Source organism: Pleurodeles waltl, chromosome 11 (genome assembly GCF_031143425.1).
Source record: "Pleurodeles waltl isolate 20211129_DDA chromosome 11, aPleWal1.hap1.20221129, whole genome shotgun sequence".
NCBI lineage: Eukaryota > Metazoa > Chordata > Amphibia > Caudata > Salamandridae > Pleurodeles > Pleurodeles waltl.
Window position 1 is genome coordinate 352544871 of NC_090450.1, and position 15381 is coordinate 352560251.

At 42.1% G+C, this 15381-nt stretch overlaps 1 protein-coding gene across 1 annotated transcript in view; it reads right to left on the bottom strand.

Annotated features, from left to right (window-relative positions):
• Positions 1-15381, bottom strand: part of SNED1 (sushi, nidogen and EGF like domains 1) — a 2603997-nt gene that overhangs the window by 1602078 nt on the left and 986538 nt on the right. Inside the window, exon 10 of the mRNA XM_069213662.1 lies at positions 8126-8227. Coding sequence (XP_069069763.1) covers positions 8126-8227 — 102 coding nt within the window. The remainder of the gene's footprint in view (positions 1-8125; positions 8228-15381) is intronic.

A 15381-nucleotide genomic window follows, 5' to 3' on the forward strand; every position in this document is an offset into this window, starting at 1 on the left:
GATTACAATCATTTCTGTAAATTCCTGTTGCTTTTGCTTTATTCTGCAGATTTTCGTGGTCAAATTGTTTTTGTAATGCATATGGTTGTATGTATGGTGTGTGTGTGTCGGGTGTGTGTTGTGCGTCTCGCTGCCGGTTTCCTCCCACCCTCCCTTGTGTGCTAGGCAGCTGTACTCACCGTCGTCGTCTTCGCCAGCCTTGGTGTTCCAGGTGGAGCATAACGTAGAAGATCATTGGAAAGACTTGCAGTTCGGGTTCCCTGGCAGAGTGATTCTTCCCTGTGTCTCCAATGGTGAGCCCTTTCTCTTCTGTGCTTTGTTTCCACCAGGCTTTTGATGGCGTTGATACTGCCCTGGAAAAGGTGGCGGTTTGATGAGTCAAAATATGGTGGGCAGTACTTTGACTTCCGCCTGGCTGTAAGCGGCTACTGCCATGGTGACTGTTGTTTCCGCCCTGGTGGTCGGTGTGGTACATTGGCTGTCTATCGGAGATATCACCACCATGGTCATAATTTGGCGGTACTTACCGCAAGCCTTTTTGGCGATATTACTGCCACTTTAACACTGACTGCCAGGGTCGTAATGAGGGCCATATTTTCATACACCCATCCTGAAGTCCTACGGATGTTATCTCTGCTTTAAGGAGCCAGGAGCATTTTCATTTTGTCTTGCTCACCCCTACAGCCTCACCAGTGCCCCTTGGGGGTTAATGAAACTGATGGCAGTGGTTGCTGCCCATCCTCATTGGGGATACCAGTTTTCCTCTATCTTGATGGCCGGTTGCTGAAGACGAGCAGGCAGAGAGCATCTCAAGATGATGGTGAACCTTGTGAAATTGTTGGGGTTCACAATCAACAAGCTGAAGTCACACCTGACTCCTTTGTAGTTGCTTTCCTTCATTGGGTAAGTCCTGTATACTGTAAAGTTGAGGGCCTTCTCTCTGTTGTAACAAGTCAAGGACATTTGAGCTATGATCCCAAAACACCCTTCCACACAATCAATTTATGTCTTGCGCTGGGCCAGATTTGTGGGATGGAGCGGTATCCTTAAGATTTAAGCTGTCTGATGTTCATTTTGCCTTTGACCCACTGCGGCCTTGCAGTGGATGCTGTTGTTTTCACCCCTTTTCTACATTTGCCAGACCAACCCTCCTAGGTGAAATCACCTGTTGTGATGATATTTATTAACAGTTTGACACACATGTTCCCTCCCAAACAATTTGTGATGCCTCATTTGGAACTTACTTTGATTTCTCATGAGCATCCCGTTTGAGGTGATGCATAGTTGCTCATTGTGTACCCAGACTTTAAAGACTGTCTTCCTCTTTGTGATTGCGTCAGTTTGTCACGTCAGTGAACATCTGGCATTTTCAATGCAGACGCCATACACCACTTTTTTCTGGGACAAGTTGGTGTTGAGGACTCAGGTCAGCATTCTTGCCACAAATTGTGACTATGGTTCCTGTTGGGAAATACATCGCCCTACCTGCATTCTTTGCTCTCCCTTACCCCCGAAAAAGGAAGCGAGGCTCCATAGGATGGACTTTAAATGGGATTTGAGGTTTTACACTGATCGTACCAAGGAACACGATGTGGATGATCCACTTTTTGTGGGGTTCTCCAGGGTTAGGAAAGGTAACGCTGTGTAGAATGTTATGTTATATGCATTTAGCACAGCACAACAATTCACCCTGAAGGAGTATGTAGGCACTTATAATGTGAGGACAGAAACAACAAGTCAAAACAGGTTTTCAAATGTTTTTTTAAACTAGTGAATTAAGTACAAGAGCAGATGTATAAAGGAAGCCTGTTTCAGTGGTCAGGAGCAAGGTATGAAAGATCGTCCACCATATTTGGCTGTGCGAATGCTTCGAGGACATAACACAATTTGGCTTTTGATCTTAGGTTTCTACTTGGGCAGTAATAAATGAGGTTCTCTTGTAAATATACTGGACCCTTTCCAGATCGAGACTTGTGTGTAAAGCAGTTTGAACAAAGATCTCTTCCTGACTGAGAGATAATGGAGGGCTGTGAGCAAGGAAGCCGATTGTGAACCTGTCGGAAGTTTGTTTACCAGGCAGGCAGCTGTATTCTGAACAACCTGCTTTTTAGCGCTAAGGGTCTTGTTAGCTGCTAACATTAAAGCATTTTCGAAGGTCAGGGCGACTAATTATTAAAGCCTGAACAAGAGTTTTTCTTGCTCCTAATGGTACCCATTTAAATACTTTTCTGAGTAGATGTATGGTGCCAAAAAAAGCATCACATAAGGACATCACCTGACCCTCCATGGACAGGTTCTCTTCAAGAAGGACACCTACATTTCTAGCCTTCTTGCTAGGCGAAGATACAGTTTCTAGCTCCTCGGGCCCCCAGTTTCTGGTGTGAGCTTTACTGAACAACAGGATCTGAGTTTTGTCTCCCTTTTAGCTGTAAACAATCATTAAACATCCATGTGGTGATTTTTCTCATGCAGGTGATAAATCTTTGTTTTACATTATCAAGGTTATGTCCAAAGGAGATGATTAGTTGGGTATCATCTGCATATGAAAGTTTCTCAAGGCCACAGGATTTGACTATCTGGGCAAGGAGTGCCTCATAGATGTTAAAAAGACTGGGATTTAGGGAAGATCCTTGCCCAGATCTAGAGAATGGAGGGTGTACCAAGTAATTATTTGAGTCCTGTAATTCAAGATTTTTATAAGCCAGTCTTGGGCTTTTCCCTTGCTACCTATCTTATGGAGCTGTTGGGTCAGGATGGAATGAGAGACAGTATCAAATAGACCCCTGTAATGGTGGGTTGTCCTCTGTCTTCAGATCTGCCATGTACTGGCCAAGCAGCAGCCCCTGGAATGTTTGAGCACCCATTACCAGTAGCAGCTAGCAGCGTACTAAAGGGGCATGGGGGAACAAAAACATTTAATAAAAAAAATATATTAACAACTGCTAGCGTGCCTGGTCCTTAGTAAGTAAACTTACAAGGGGATGCGGATAGGTCGATGAACCTTTTGATTCGCATGGAGTATCCTAGCTACAGTGTAACCAATGTGCATCAATTATCAATAAACAAACCAATAACCAATAAGCAAAACATTATTCCGTAGTCAATATCGTCAATATTCATAAGTTTTAACAATTTTATTTTCCTATTAGCTCCAATACTAAGTCATGCGGTTAATTCAAACTTTATTCAAATCAACTCAAGATTAATTCATTAACGGCCACCAATAACATAATCTAATCAGAACTTGAGAAAACATAAATTCTAATGCCTCAACAGAAGCCATTAACAATGAATATGTTAACATGAGTAGCAGAGTTCAGCAGATCAGTCCGTCAATCATTTGTTACAGTTTATGTCAACGTCTCAGAATAGGAACCCTACCTAACCCAGATTAGCATTAGCATGTGGGACTTCATGCGAAAACAGTTTAGAACATGAATTTAGAAGAACATCTAGCTTAAGAGAAAAAAGCTATAAAATAGTGCAGTTGGTACTTAGGAAGGAAAGGCACAAAAGTAATTCAGTCACATTGTCATAGCTACCTAACCACAGAATGGATCAGCAGCAAAGTCAGTCTTCGTCTTCAGGTCAGCAATCGATCAGCATCACATCAGGCTCTCAAGAGCTTAAGCCCAATGACAGAATCTCGAATCTCCTAGCATCTCTCCTGCCTCCATCGGTTCTCTAGTTTTCCCCCCTTCGTCCTGTCATCATATCAAAGTCGCTCAGACTATCCCCCAATTCCTAATTGGTCAATTAGTCACCAGGTATGACTCTATCCAATGATCTTAGTTTTTCAAATCTATGAATTCTAGTAATACACAGTTCTCAAGGTGTCAATTGGTTCACTGTACGATGTCCTCATTGTCTGGCTCGTCAGGTTTCATCTTCTTCCCCAGTCAGTGTCTCCATTGTTCGATTCCTGGGAAAGTACATCTCGTCTGCTTTACACAGTCCTTGATACATCTATTATTCCATCATCTCCTGTCCATCGGTTCACGCATAGGATTTTTGCTGAGCAGATTTTATTATCAATAAGCAGTTCAGGGTCAGTTCAGCACATTAGCTTCTCTACATTGCGCTAATAATTCAGTTTCTGCATGAGGCCTGGCAAAACTAGGCCACAACTTTGGCTAAGTTAACTCTACAATAAAATGCAAAACACATGTTATATATCTCAATATGACATACTACTACATTGTTTTAATACATTTTTCTACATTTCATACATGTTATTAATTTTGTGAACACATTTGTGAATCTAGTGACCACCCTCCGAGGGCGCATTTTCAAACGTGCACATTATTTTTCCACGTTAATTACTCAAACTACTTGCGGGGAGTACGCCAGGGCTGTGTCCTGACACCTACACTCTTCTCGTTGTTTATCAATGAAGTAGTGCAAGTTGTAACAGACTGCCAAAACGATGCCCCTTCCTTGAATAACTCAAAAGTTCCAATTCTCTTATTTGCCGATGACTCCCTCTTGATCTCTAAAACACCAATGGGTCTTCAGGTTCTCCTGGATAGGTGTAGTGTGTTTTGTGCAGATCACGGATTGGAACTTAACTCTAGTAAAACAAAACTCATGATTTTTGGTCCTGGCGGCTCTAAACGATGTAACATCTTGCATAATGGGGTTTCCCTGAGCAAGGTATGCTCCATTGATTATTTAGGGGTGAGAATCAGTAATGATATGAACTGGCAGGCCCAGGTAGGGAGGAGTTCAACCCTCCTAGCACATAGGTCAGGGGCAATTCTGCGCTTCCAAATGTCTAATATTGAGAAAGTTGTTTCTACAGCTATTAAAATTGATCTAGCCAAGGCTCAGAGTGCCGCGGTTTATGGTGCTGAGGTCTGGGGTTGCTTTAAATCTAGCAAGCTATCTGTGGGGGAAAATAGCTTTGCAAGATCACTCGTGGCATGTCCTCACAGCACGCCCCTGGTCCCAGTGTTTATGGACCTAGGGTTCCCTTGCATCTCTGATGTAATAGCTTTAAGGCCTTTAATTTTTTGGGTTCGTATCTGGACTACCCCTGAATTAGTCACCTACAAGGAATCCTTGCAAGATTTACTGGACAGACCAAACGTATTTTCTATCCCTTGGATTAAGCACATCTCAGAATGGTTCCATACCTTGAGACTTAGTCATTTTTGGAGCCAGCCCAATAGTTTAAGGAGGGCCCATAAGGACCATCTGAAATCTGTTTATTGGTCCCATGTTAGGGAGAAACATCTATCTTGCACCTCACATGGTAGGTTGACGTTTCTTTTTCTTGATTATAAGTGGTTTCCCCACTTTGAACCCTTCCTGGACCTAATTACCGATCAACTAAGCAAAAGTTTGTATGTTCGTTTTAGGTATGGAAGCCTCCCTTTGAAGTCCTTTTCTAGCTCATGGAGCTCCACCCTGCCATCTGATAAATGTCCTTACTGTAATGGTTCTGTGGAAACTGTAGTGCACTTTATGTTTATTTGTCCTGCCTATGGCATGGCTCAGCGGAAATGGCTTCGTCCCGCCTGTAGGAACATGGGGATAAGAACGTGTAGAGATGCCTTTAGGTTGATGTTGAGAGATTGTTCCATTCCCCTAACTTGTGCGGTCAGCAAGTTCCTTGCGTCCGCTTGGTACACACGCACATTTTTTTTTAAAGAAAAAGGTTTATAGTGATTTGATATTAACTGATCCCTGATTTTACCTTATTTAACTTAAATTGTTTTATTAACTGAATTTTTTAATATAAATTATTGATGAGGAAGTTTAAAGCAGCCAACAAATGGAACTTGGACTTTTGCTCCTCATTTATAGGACGGGTCGCATATGTAGGTTTTATTGTAATTTTTCTTGCAGACTCCTCATTTTATAGTCTTTTATCTTATTTTTTATTATCCATCTTTTAGTCTTGCTGTTACATATTTATTATGCAAAGATCATGATTCCACTGTTGTAAGTTATTGCTTTGATGGTTATTTAGACCGAATAAAGCTTGTGTGACTGACTGACTACTCAAACTACTTAAACATTCATTAAAAATTTCTAATTAGTACATCTGCGTCCTCACAACTTACCTGCTGCACCACCTCGCCACTCCTCTTTCCTGGCCACAAGCTCCCAGCCTGCCCTGCAGTCAATCCTGACGCTGCTCTCTCCAGCCTGGCAACATAGTGCGGGGCTGGAGATAGCAGAGTGCGGATGTGTATTTGGCCGGCACCAGACAGTCAGCCAAACACACATGTGCACTGAGGGGAGTGCACAGTGCACTCCCTTTGCCCCTGTCACCCCCAATGTCCCGCCCCTTTAACAACTAAACAATAAGAAACAAAGTTTATTATTGTTTCATTGTCAAAGGCTTGAAGCTACTGCTGTCTCGAGGAGAGGGTTGACGCTCCTCCGCCGTAGAGGAGGAGCCACCACTTCCCATTACACCAGAGCCAGGGCTGCTATCACTGCATTGGTATATGTCTTCCCCTTTTTTGACATCTGCTAAGCTGCGACAGGGGCATCAGTGCATATGTTCACGAAGCACTATTGCTTTGGTAACCAGGTCCAGTAGAAATTACATTGTGCCCGCTCGGTCCTGCAAGAAAGTTTAGACACAGTACACTCAAAAGACCCGCCACCTTGGGAGGAAGTGCTTTGGCATCTATTGTAAGGTGAGGAATATGCAGTTAGAAATATCCATCAAAAGAACAAATTACTTATCTTCAGTAACTCTTTTTCTGGCGGATATTCTATCTAACAGCAGGCTCCTCAATGCCCTCCCTCCTGCCCGTTCTGTAGAGTGGCCTCTTTTTAACAATTTAAAAAGGACCCAAGTTAGGAATCTGTACACTGGTACTAGCAATTGTTCATGCTACGTGTCTAAGGACATGGAAAGAGACAAGCAAGAAACTGACCTTGCAGCAAAAAATTGGAACAGCCTCCCCACGCACTTCTGGACCTTCACTTCCCGAATTCCGAATGGCCCTCAAGACCTGTCTGTTCGATTAAGTCTCTGTGACCTGCAAGCTCCTGGATACTCTATCGGGTCATTAGCCGTGCTTTAAAAATTCTGATTGATTGATTGACATCATCCCGCAGGGGTGGGGTTTATATGCAACCCTGCATTGTAACTTGCAGTGCAGTATGGAGTCAATTCAAAGCCACAAAGCACTTCCTAATGGTACAGAGGAGCATTGCTGATGAAAGATTTCCAAAAGCAGTCTGGCACCTAGGGAGTATTCTCAGATTAGATAGATAAATTAGATAGATTATCCACCAGAAAGAGCATTACTGATCTTAAACAACCTTTTTTTTTTATATATCTTGGGTAGGGATGGTGGTCAATACAAGACACCACTCATGAATCAAGCAAGAGTGTGTATAAGAGCAGAATGGAATAGTGGACCACATAAAGCACCTGATGCACTTTCATTATCTTTGGTACTGCAAATCGTACAGACAACGCTAGCTGACAACACATTTACTATCACATACTAACTACTTTAATATGTGACAATTTGTACTCGTGGAGCAGCTCAACGATTTGAGTAGGAACATTTTTAGTTTTGGAGCAGCTCAAGGATGTGAGACCTTAAGAAAAAGAGTGCATCGAACAAAAACATAATAAAACTGAAAGGGTACTTTGTACAGCAGAGGAGAAGATATGGTACTGTATGTATTGAACAGCCAAAGACGGTTCAGTCACTTGGTAAGCATGTGGGTGAGAGGTGGCTGTGTGAGCAGGGCAAACCAGCCACCGTGCAGAGATCAAACTTGAAACAGTATTTATTACTAACAGTATAGAAAAAGTTGGCCTCAGGTACGAAATGTGGCTCCAAATAGTGTGCTAAATTAGACAGGGGGTAAACTCTAAAGAACAGTTACATTTTGCATAAAGTGAACAGTTCACACAAGGGAGAGTGTCATGCTTTGTGAATAAATGCATAGATTTTTGGAAACTGGCACAATTTTGAAGAGTCAGTGGTGGTGGTCATATACACAGTTTACAAACTCAGTGCAATATGAACCTCTGTAAGAAAGCATGGCTATAGACACACAATGATATAGGGCGACTTTAGTTAGTTATAAAATGAATAAAATTAAGAGAATGCTGCTTGGACGTGCATGCAGATCAGTAACCTACCAAATTCGCAAAGAAGACCAAAGTACCCGAAAGGGCAATGACAGGTGGTGTTCCCCTCTAAGCACCTTCCTCCGTTCCTGCAGCTGCATACCTCAGAATGTTCTGCAACAGAGGATGAAGAGAAAAAACGAGCATCACTTCACAAAGCATTAACAATGGTTTCTTCATTTTGCAGAGAAAACACAAGGCATTGGTAGTAGTCCTGGCACTTCAATCGGTGAATGAGGTTATGTCGATTTTGCAGAGGTGCAAATAATCGGGACAGTGGTATTTATTTACATTTAAATAAACAAAGAAAAGGTGGCTATGACAATATGACAGCTGAGACTGCAACATCCAACACTTAGCATAAAAAGTTAAAATGATCGAGCCAGCAGACAACACTGTTTAAAGTGCAATAAATACTGTGCTACATTTGCTCTTCCCTGCCACAGAAGCAGTATCAGTTTAATTCTGCGTATTCATGGAGTGTTCATATTTTGCCACTTCCCCTTAAAGCACCAGAGTTACTCGTTTTGTTTCCTCGTTTTTACCAAAATACCAGTCCTTCCGAATAGCTGCCACTGTCTCTTGAAATGCCAGTTATTATAGGCTGTTGTCCTCTTGGTCTCTTTACATTAGTTTTGCCTCTTTACAGGATTTAGGGCTGAGGATGATTAAACCCCTTATTGTTCTCCTCTGTATTTTGCGCATCTCTCTCTTTGTCCCACAAAGCATTGTGTTTATGGTAGTGAGGAGTGTACCCCAGGGACCTGTCTTTATGGGATCCCTGCTAATGTTGTTGGTGACAGATGGAGAAGGGCTGTTCAGTTGTCCTATTTTACTAATTTTCACTTAGTAACTTAGGATCTTTTATAGGAACCGAAATAAATCTGATGCACAGTTGAAAACCAAATCCCTTGTCCCTCATAGGATCTATCACAATGTCTCTCTTCTACTCATTCATTAAGAAGGCTGCCTAATCTAACATGCGTCAGGACCTTCAACTCGAGTCTGTACATGAATAATCTGTTCTTTTCCAGACATACTTAAAAATTAGTTAGCTTCATTTGATTGTACCATCTACTAAAGGAACATGGCTACTATCAAAAACTAACACGTGAAAATGCTTTTTTGATGTAGAAACACTTCTGTGTTTAGACGTTTTCCTGGCACAAGTAGGGGATACCTCAGCGGCTTTCTATGGGGACTTCAAGCCCCCAAAACCTGTGGGCAAGAAGGCACCCACGGACCAGAGGAAGGGTGGAGGAGCCACTTCCCCCACCACGCTACAAAGCGCCATCATCTCACTCAATGCACAAGATACTTCAGTGGCTGTCTGGGGGGACTACAGGCCCCAAAAGCCTTAGCGCCAGAAGAGGCCCACATACCAGATGAAGGGGAGAGAAGCCACTTCCTCCACCGCGCTACAAAGTGCCATCACTTCTCTTGCTACGCGTGACATGCATGGGCTGTGCCCGGGCCAAGTACAGGCCAGGGCGGACCCATCCTATGCACCCTCAGCGACAGGAAGAGGCAGGGCAACCCCCCTTGACCGTTGGCTTTTCATTCTCGAGACAAGTGCGTGCTCTGTAAGAGGGGAGAAGGATCTGCAAACCTTGTGAGTAACCTCAGTGCATACAATGGGAAGAAAGAAGGCCATGGAGCCTATAAATGGCTCAGAGCCCAAGTCAAAATCTGCTAAAAAACACGCTGCTGAAATCTGTACACTGGACGATATCAACAATTTGATAGAGGACGTTGAAGTATTGATAAATGAAGGGAAAGCGCGAGTAGAGGTTCAGGATATTAAATCTAAAATAACTCACTTCTTAAAAAATAAGGAGAATAAGGCTAGCAACACCATCAGAAGATCTGCCTTGTATTCTGTAGTCCCTGAAGTGACAGAGGCTGACTGTGTAATTTTCCCTTTAAATACACAGACATCTATTGTTAATGACCAACCACTACTGCCAGAAACATTGAATACTCAATTAGCTTCCATTCCCAATGTTAAAACAAATGACTTAATAAAACATTATTAATTAATGAGTGTTTATGTGTTCTAATAATGAGTTTGTAGGAAAATGGTTTACATAGAAAAAACGAATGCGCACGTTTGAAATTGTGACCCTGGAGATTGGCCACCAGGATTCACGAATGTACTAGTAAGTGAATAGCATACATGAAATATAGAGAACTACATTCTATGTAGTAATATGTCATATTGAGAGTTATAACCTATGTCTTGCAATAATTGTAGGCCTTAATTTAGCAAGAGTCTTGGCCTAGTCTTGCCAGTACTCAGGCAGAAGCTATATTTCTTTGCGTTTAATGGGAAATTCTGACAAGCTGAACTAACCGTGAACTGCTCATTGTTTAATAAAATTTGCTTAGTTGAAACCTCTATGTGAACCGACGGACAGGAGATGATAGAACTAGAAATGTAACGATTGGTGTGTAAAGCGCACAGAGTGTACTTTCCCAGGACCTGAACAATGAAGGCACTGACTGGAGAAGAAGATGCAACATTTTCAATACCCAACGACCCGGATGATGAGGACATTGCAAAGTGAACCAATCAATAACATGAGAACTGTGAAATATTAGAACACATAGACTTGGAATAATACAACTATTGGGTAGAGTCATAACTTGTGATTAATTGACCAATAGGAAATTGGGGGATAGTCTGGGTAACTTCGATATAACACTGTGACAGAGAGACAAGAGATCAGATGTTAGATGCAGATGATAGATGTTGGGGAGCGATACTGCACGATTACTGAGGCGATTCGAGATTCTGTCATTGGGTTCATACTCTTGAGAGCCGAATGTGATGCTGACCGACTGATGATCTGAAGACGAAGATTGACTCTGTTGCTGATCCATACTGAGGAAAGGTAGATATGACAATATGACTGAACTATAACTTTGTGCACTTCCTTTCTAGGTACCAACTGCGCTGTCTAAATAGTCTTCTTAGATGATTTTTCAAAATTCTTGTTCTAAATTGTTTTTGCATGAAGTCCCACATGCTGATGCTAATTTGGGTTAGATTCGTTTTTTTCTTATATGACGACTGACAGATTTAGAGACAAATGGTTGACAGACTGTTTTGCTGAACTCTATGAATAAAGAAGATTTATTACCTTTGTTCTTTTTGTTGACTTTTGCTAATGCATTAGAATATGCTTTGATGCATGTTTTGATCAGATGATGTTACTGGCTCCTTCTAATAAATTAATACGGATTCTGAGTGCATTGAGTTGTGTCGAATTAACCTCATGGCTTAGTATTGTAACTAATAAGGAAATAAAATTACTAAAACTTATAACGAGTTGTGGTTATTCATGACTGAAAGATCATGGTGTGTCGTGTTCTTTGATTCATTAATGATGATGACTAATACCTATTAAGTTTGTGTATTGATCATTTAGAGTACCAACCATACCCTACCTAGGATACTCTATGCGAATCAAAAGGTTCATAGACCTATGCGCGTACCCTTGTAAGTTTACTTATCAAGGACCAGGCGCGCTAGCAGTTTTTGGGAGCAGCTTGATGGTTAGTTTCCTTGGAGAACTAGTTAGGTGGTTATCGTGGTAGTTTAAGGTTGGTTAGTTATTCACTATTGAGATTTGAATTTTGTTTTTCTGAAATGGCAATTGTAGTAAAGAAGTTGTCCTTTTAAGCCCAGAAATGACTTTCCAAGATCCTGGATCCTGCTAGTAGAGTTGGGTATGTTCTCGGCATTCTAGTGATAGTGTGAAAGGGATAGGTTGCGCTTGCACAGCTTATGCAAATCGTAGGTGAATTGCGATGTATGTGAGGGAAATTAGTGAGTCTGCGTACTCCAGTTCAAGTTTTAATAGGAGTGTGCATACTCCGCAGTTTGTGAGTAGGGAAGTCGTCGAACTTCATATGTGTGTAGCGCTTTGTGCTCAAAGATTGTCCACGTGGTTGTTGATGAACGGACCCTGCGTGGTCTAAGACTCCGGAGTATATTGACAAGTGTAGGAAACACTTGGTTATATGTTGTAATTTCATAAGATATTGGGTGCACTGTTCCAAATGAAAGGACACAAAAACACCTCTCCTAGGTATGGAATAATACTGGAGCAGGGGTCCTCATGTGTCATCATTGGGCTAAGCTCCACGTCGGACGGGCGCTGCAACGTCCGACGGGGCCCTACAGAGGACCACTTAGCCATAAATGATCGTGCAGATCTCAGTACAGAACATTTTAAGGTTACAGAGAAACAGCTGGAGATAAAGATTAAAATTGGCTCAGGAACCTCCTCTGTGTGAAAAAAGATATTTAAGAAGAGGGGCTCCCAAGGTAGACAATGTCAAAACATCACTTGGAAATGGTCCAAGTGTAAGTGAGAGTTTGAAGCTTTTGACACCACAACATTGAGGCACAGTGGTGCAGTAGGTGCCATCACCAAATGCGAGTAACATTACGTTACAGGGATTGACAGCACAGCAGCTGAATGAGTGGTTAGACAGTCTGAACATCCCACAGTATATGTCTAAAAGTGAGGAGCCGATTGATCGTGTTAGGTTGAGTACAGAAATAACTGAACTCGTCGAAGGGACAATGTAGGTGAATGGGTTAGAATCCTATACAGAAGAAGAGCTGAGATACTTATGTCCGAGAATCACAAGAGAGGTGGGTAAGATACATCAGAGACTGGCAGACATAGCAGAAAAACATGATATTGAAATTGAGAAAACAAAACATTTGAAAAGGAGCTACAGGTTAGATTTTGAAGCAACAGATTTTGAACAGATGAGGTCAGCTGGTATGAAAGCGCATCTTAAGGAATTATTGCAAAGTGCTCAGATATGGAGAGCATCACAAAAGTGGGGAGGCTGATGGGCGAAGAAGAAGGATAAACGGAAAATAGATTCACAAGAAGGGTCCGAAAGTGTACAGAAAGATAAGGATCAAGTAAAAATGTTACCAATAAGGGAGAATCCAGAAGGGCAGTTTGTGCATGTTCCTTGGCACAGGAGTGATATTCACAAATGATCATCCAAAACTGAGGGAGAAACCGGTTGAATGGTACCAGCAAACAGATAGATTTGTGAAGCTTTCGAAATGGTTGCATGAAGACCTGAATACTTTACTAGAAATAGTAGTTCCAGCTGATTTGTGGGTTGAATGCAAAAGAGCTGTAGATTGGCCGACAAGGGAACGAGAAAGGGATAGGACTACAGGTGCATCATCTCCTGAAGTAATGAAGCATTATTGTAAGGTGATTGAATTCCTGAAGACGAGAATTTGGCCTAAAAATATTGATTGGAAAAGGATTGACAGGACAGTGCAGGAGGTAAAGGAGTGGAAACATGCATACTATGAGAGATTGTTAAAGGCATTCAAGGAGCACAGTGACAAGGAAGCGATTGAGCCAAACAACATGTTGCATTTTGTGTTCAGGTTTGTGGAGGGATTGAGACCTGAAATAGGTCAGATGATTAAGAGTCATCTGATTTGTTGGCAAGCGAAGCCAATTGATGAGGTGTTGAAGTATGCAAGATACTGTAGTGATGAGATTGAGTTAAAGCAGAAAAAGCTGAAGGAGAAAGCTATGGTGATGCAGATTAAGGCAGTTCAACCAGGAATGCAAGGGACTTTCGTTCAGCAGATACCCCAGGAGGCGGGAACTGTCATGTTCCAGCCTCAGATGAGAGGTACGGGTTGTGGAGTCAATTTAAATCGTGGTCCGGATCCGAGTTCTGTAGTGGTTCAAAATGATGTGCAAGGGATGAAGATGTTTCCGTGTCACATTTGCGAAGCCGTGAGACATTGGAAACGGGAGTGTCCAATGATGGTGCAGGAAGGTGTTGTTCAGCAAAGTGGTGACATCAATACATTTCAAAATGTACAAATACCAAAAATGAGGGGTCCTAATCCAAATTTCCAGAATAATGTGAATCAGATGCAGAATTTTCAACCCATGGAGCAGGTGCAATTGCCTCGTGCACAAATGACACAGTTACAACCAGTGCAGCAGCAGGTTCCTATGGTACCTAGACAGCAAATGCAAATACGTCAAGCCCCGATGGAGCAGCAACAGGTGATGCTTACTCAACAGGTCATGGAGCAGAGAGAGAACAGAAGTAATAACACCGTGCACCAATTTCCATTACACAGTGAGAATTAAATAAATGGTGATTGGATGAGTGATAGTTCAGATGAGGAGCCATGCATGCTTGTAGCCTCCCTAGAGGTAGATCAGAGGGGACCCTTTTGAAGGGCAGAGTGATGAGTCACAAGGTATCATTTTTGGTGGAAACGGGAGCTACACCCTCCACAGTGAGGAGTGTAGAAGTCCCGAATGTACCTCTTTCAGGAAGAACAGTACAGGTTGTGGGGGTAGCAAATAAGCATTTGACAAATCCGATCACAGATCCAGTGCAAGTTGAGATTGCCAATTTCCAAGGATTGCACAGGTTTGTAGTCTGTGATTCCAGTCCAGTATCCTTACTGGGATGGGAATTATTGTGCAAGACCAAATGTTCACTCTCTTGCTCAACTGCTGGGATACACGATTCAGACAAATAGTGACAATGAAGAAGAACTAACTCCAGAATCTGAAAATGACACTCCCAATGAAGAGTACCCATTGATTGAGCTTTTCCCAATGTTTACAGTAAAAGAGTTTCATTCAGATTTGCAAGGAACAGTACAAGAGAATGCGTGGGATCTAACAGGTAAATAAGTGGTTTTGATCAAGGGAGTGGAGCCGATTAAGGTTACTTTGAAGCCGAATATAGAGTTTCCGCAGCTTCCACAGTACAAGATGTCTTGATGAAAGTAGCACAGATAATTGGAGACTGTGAAGCAGGGAGTCTTAAAAGAAGTGCTGAGCAGCCTATGTAATTCACCGATAATGGGTTTAAAAAAGCTGTGTGGAAAGGTGCGAATTGAGCAGGATTTGAGAAAGGTAAATGACATGGTGGTCAAATGTTGTCCCGTGGTGCCAAATCCAGCAGTAATAATGTTCCAGATTCCATGTGATGCAGAATGGTTCACAGTGGTTTACTTGTCACAAGCTTTCTTTTCTGTGCCTCTTCATGAGGATAGTCAGTTTCTCTTTAGTTTCAAATTCTTAGACAGAGTCTATAGTTAGTGCACACTTCCTCAAGGGTACACGGAGTCACCATCCTTGTTTAACCAGATCCTGAAAAAGAACCTGGAGTCATTGGAATTGCCATTTCAATCGACTCTGGTACAATACATTGATGACTTGCTCATTGCCTCCAAA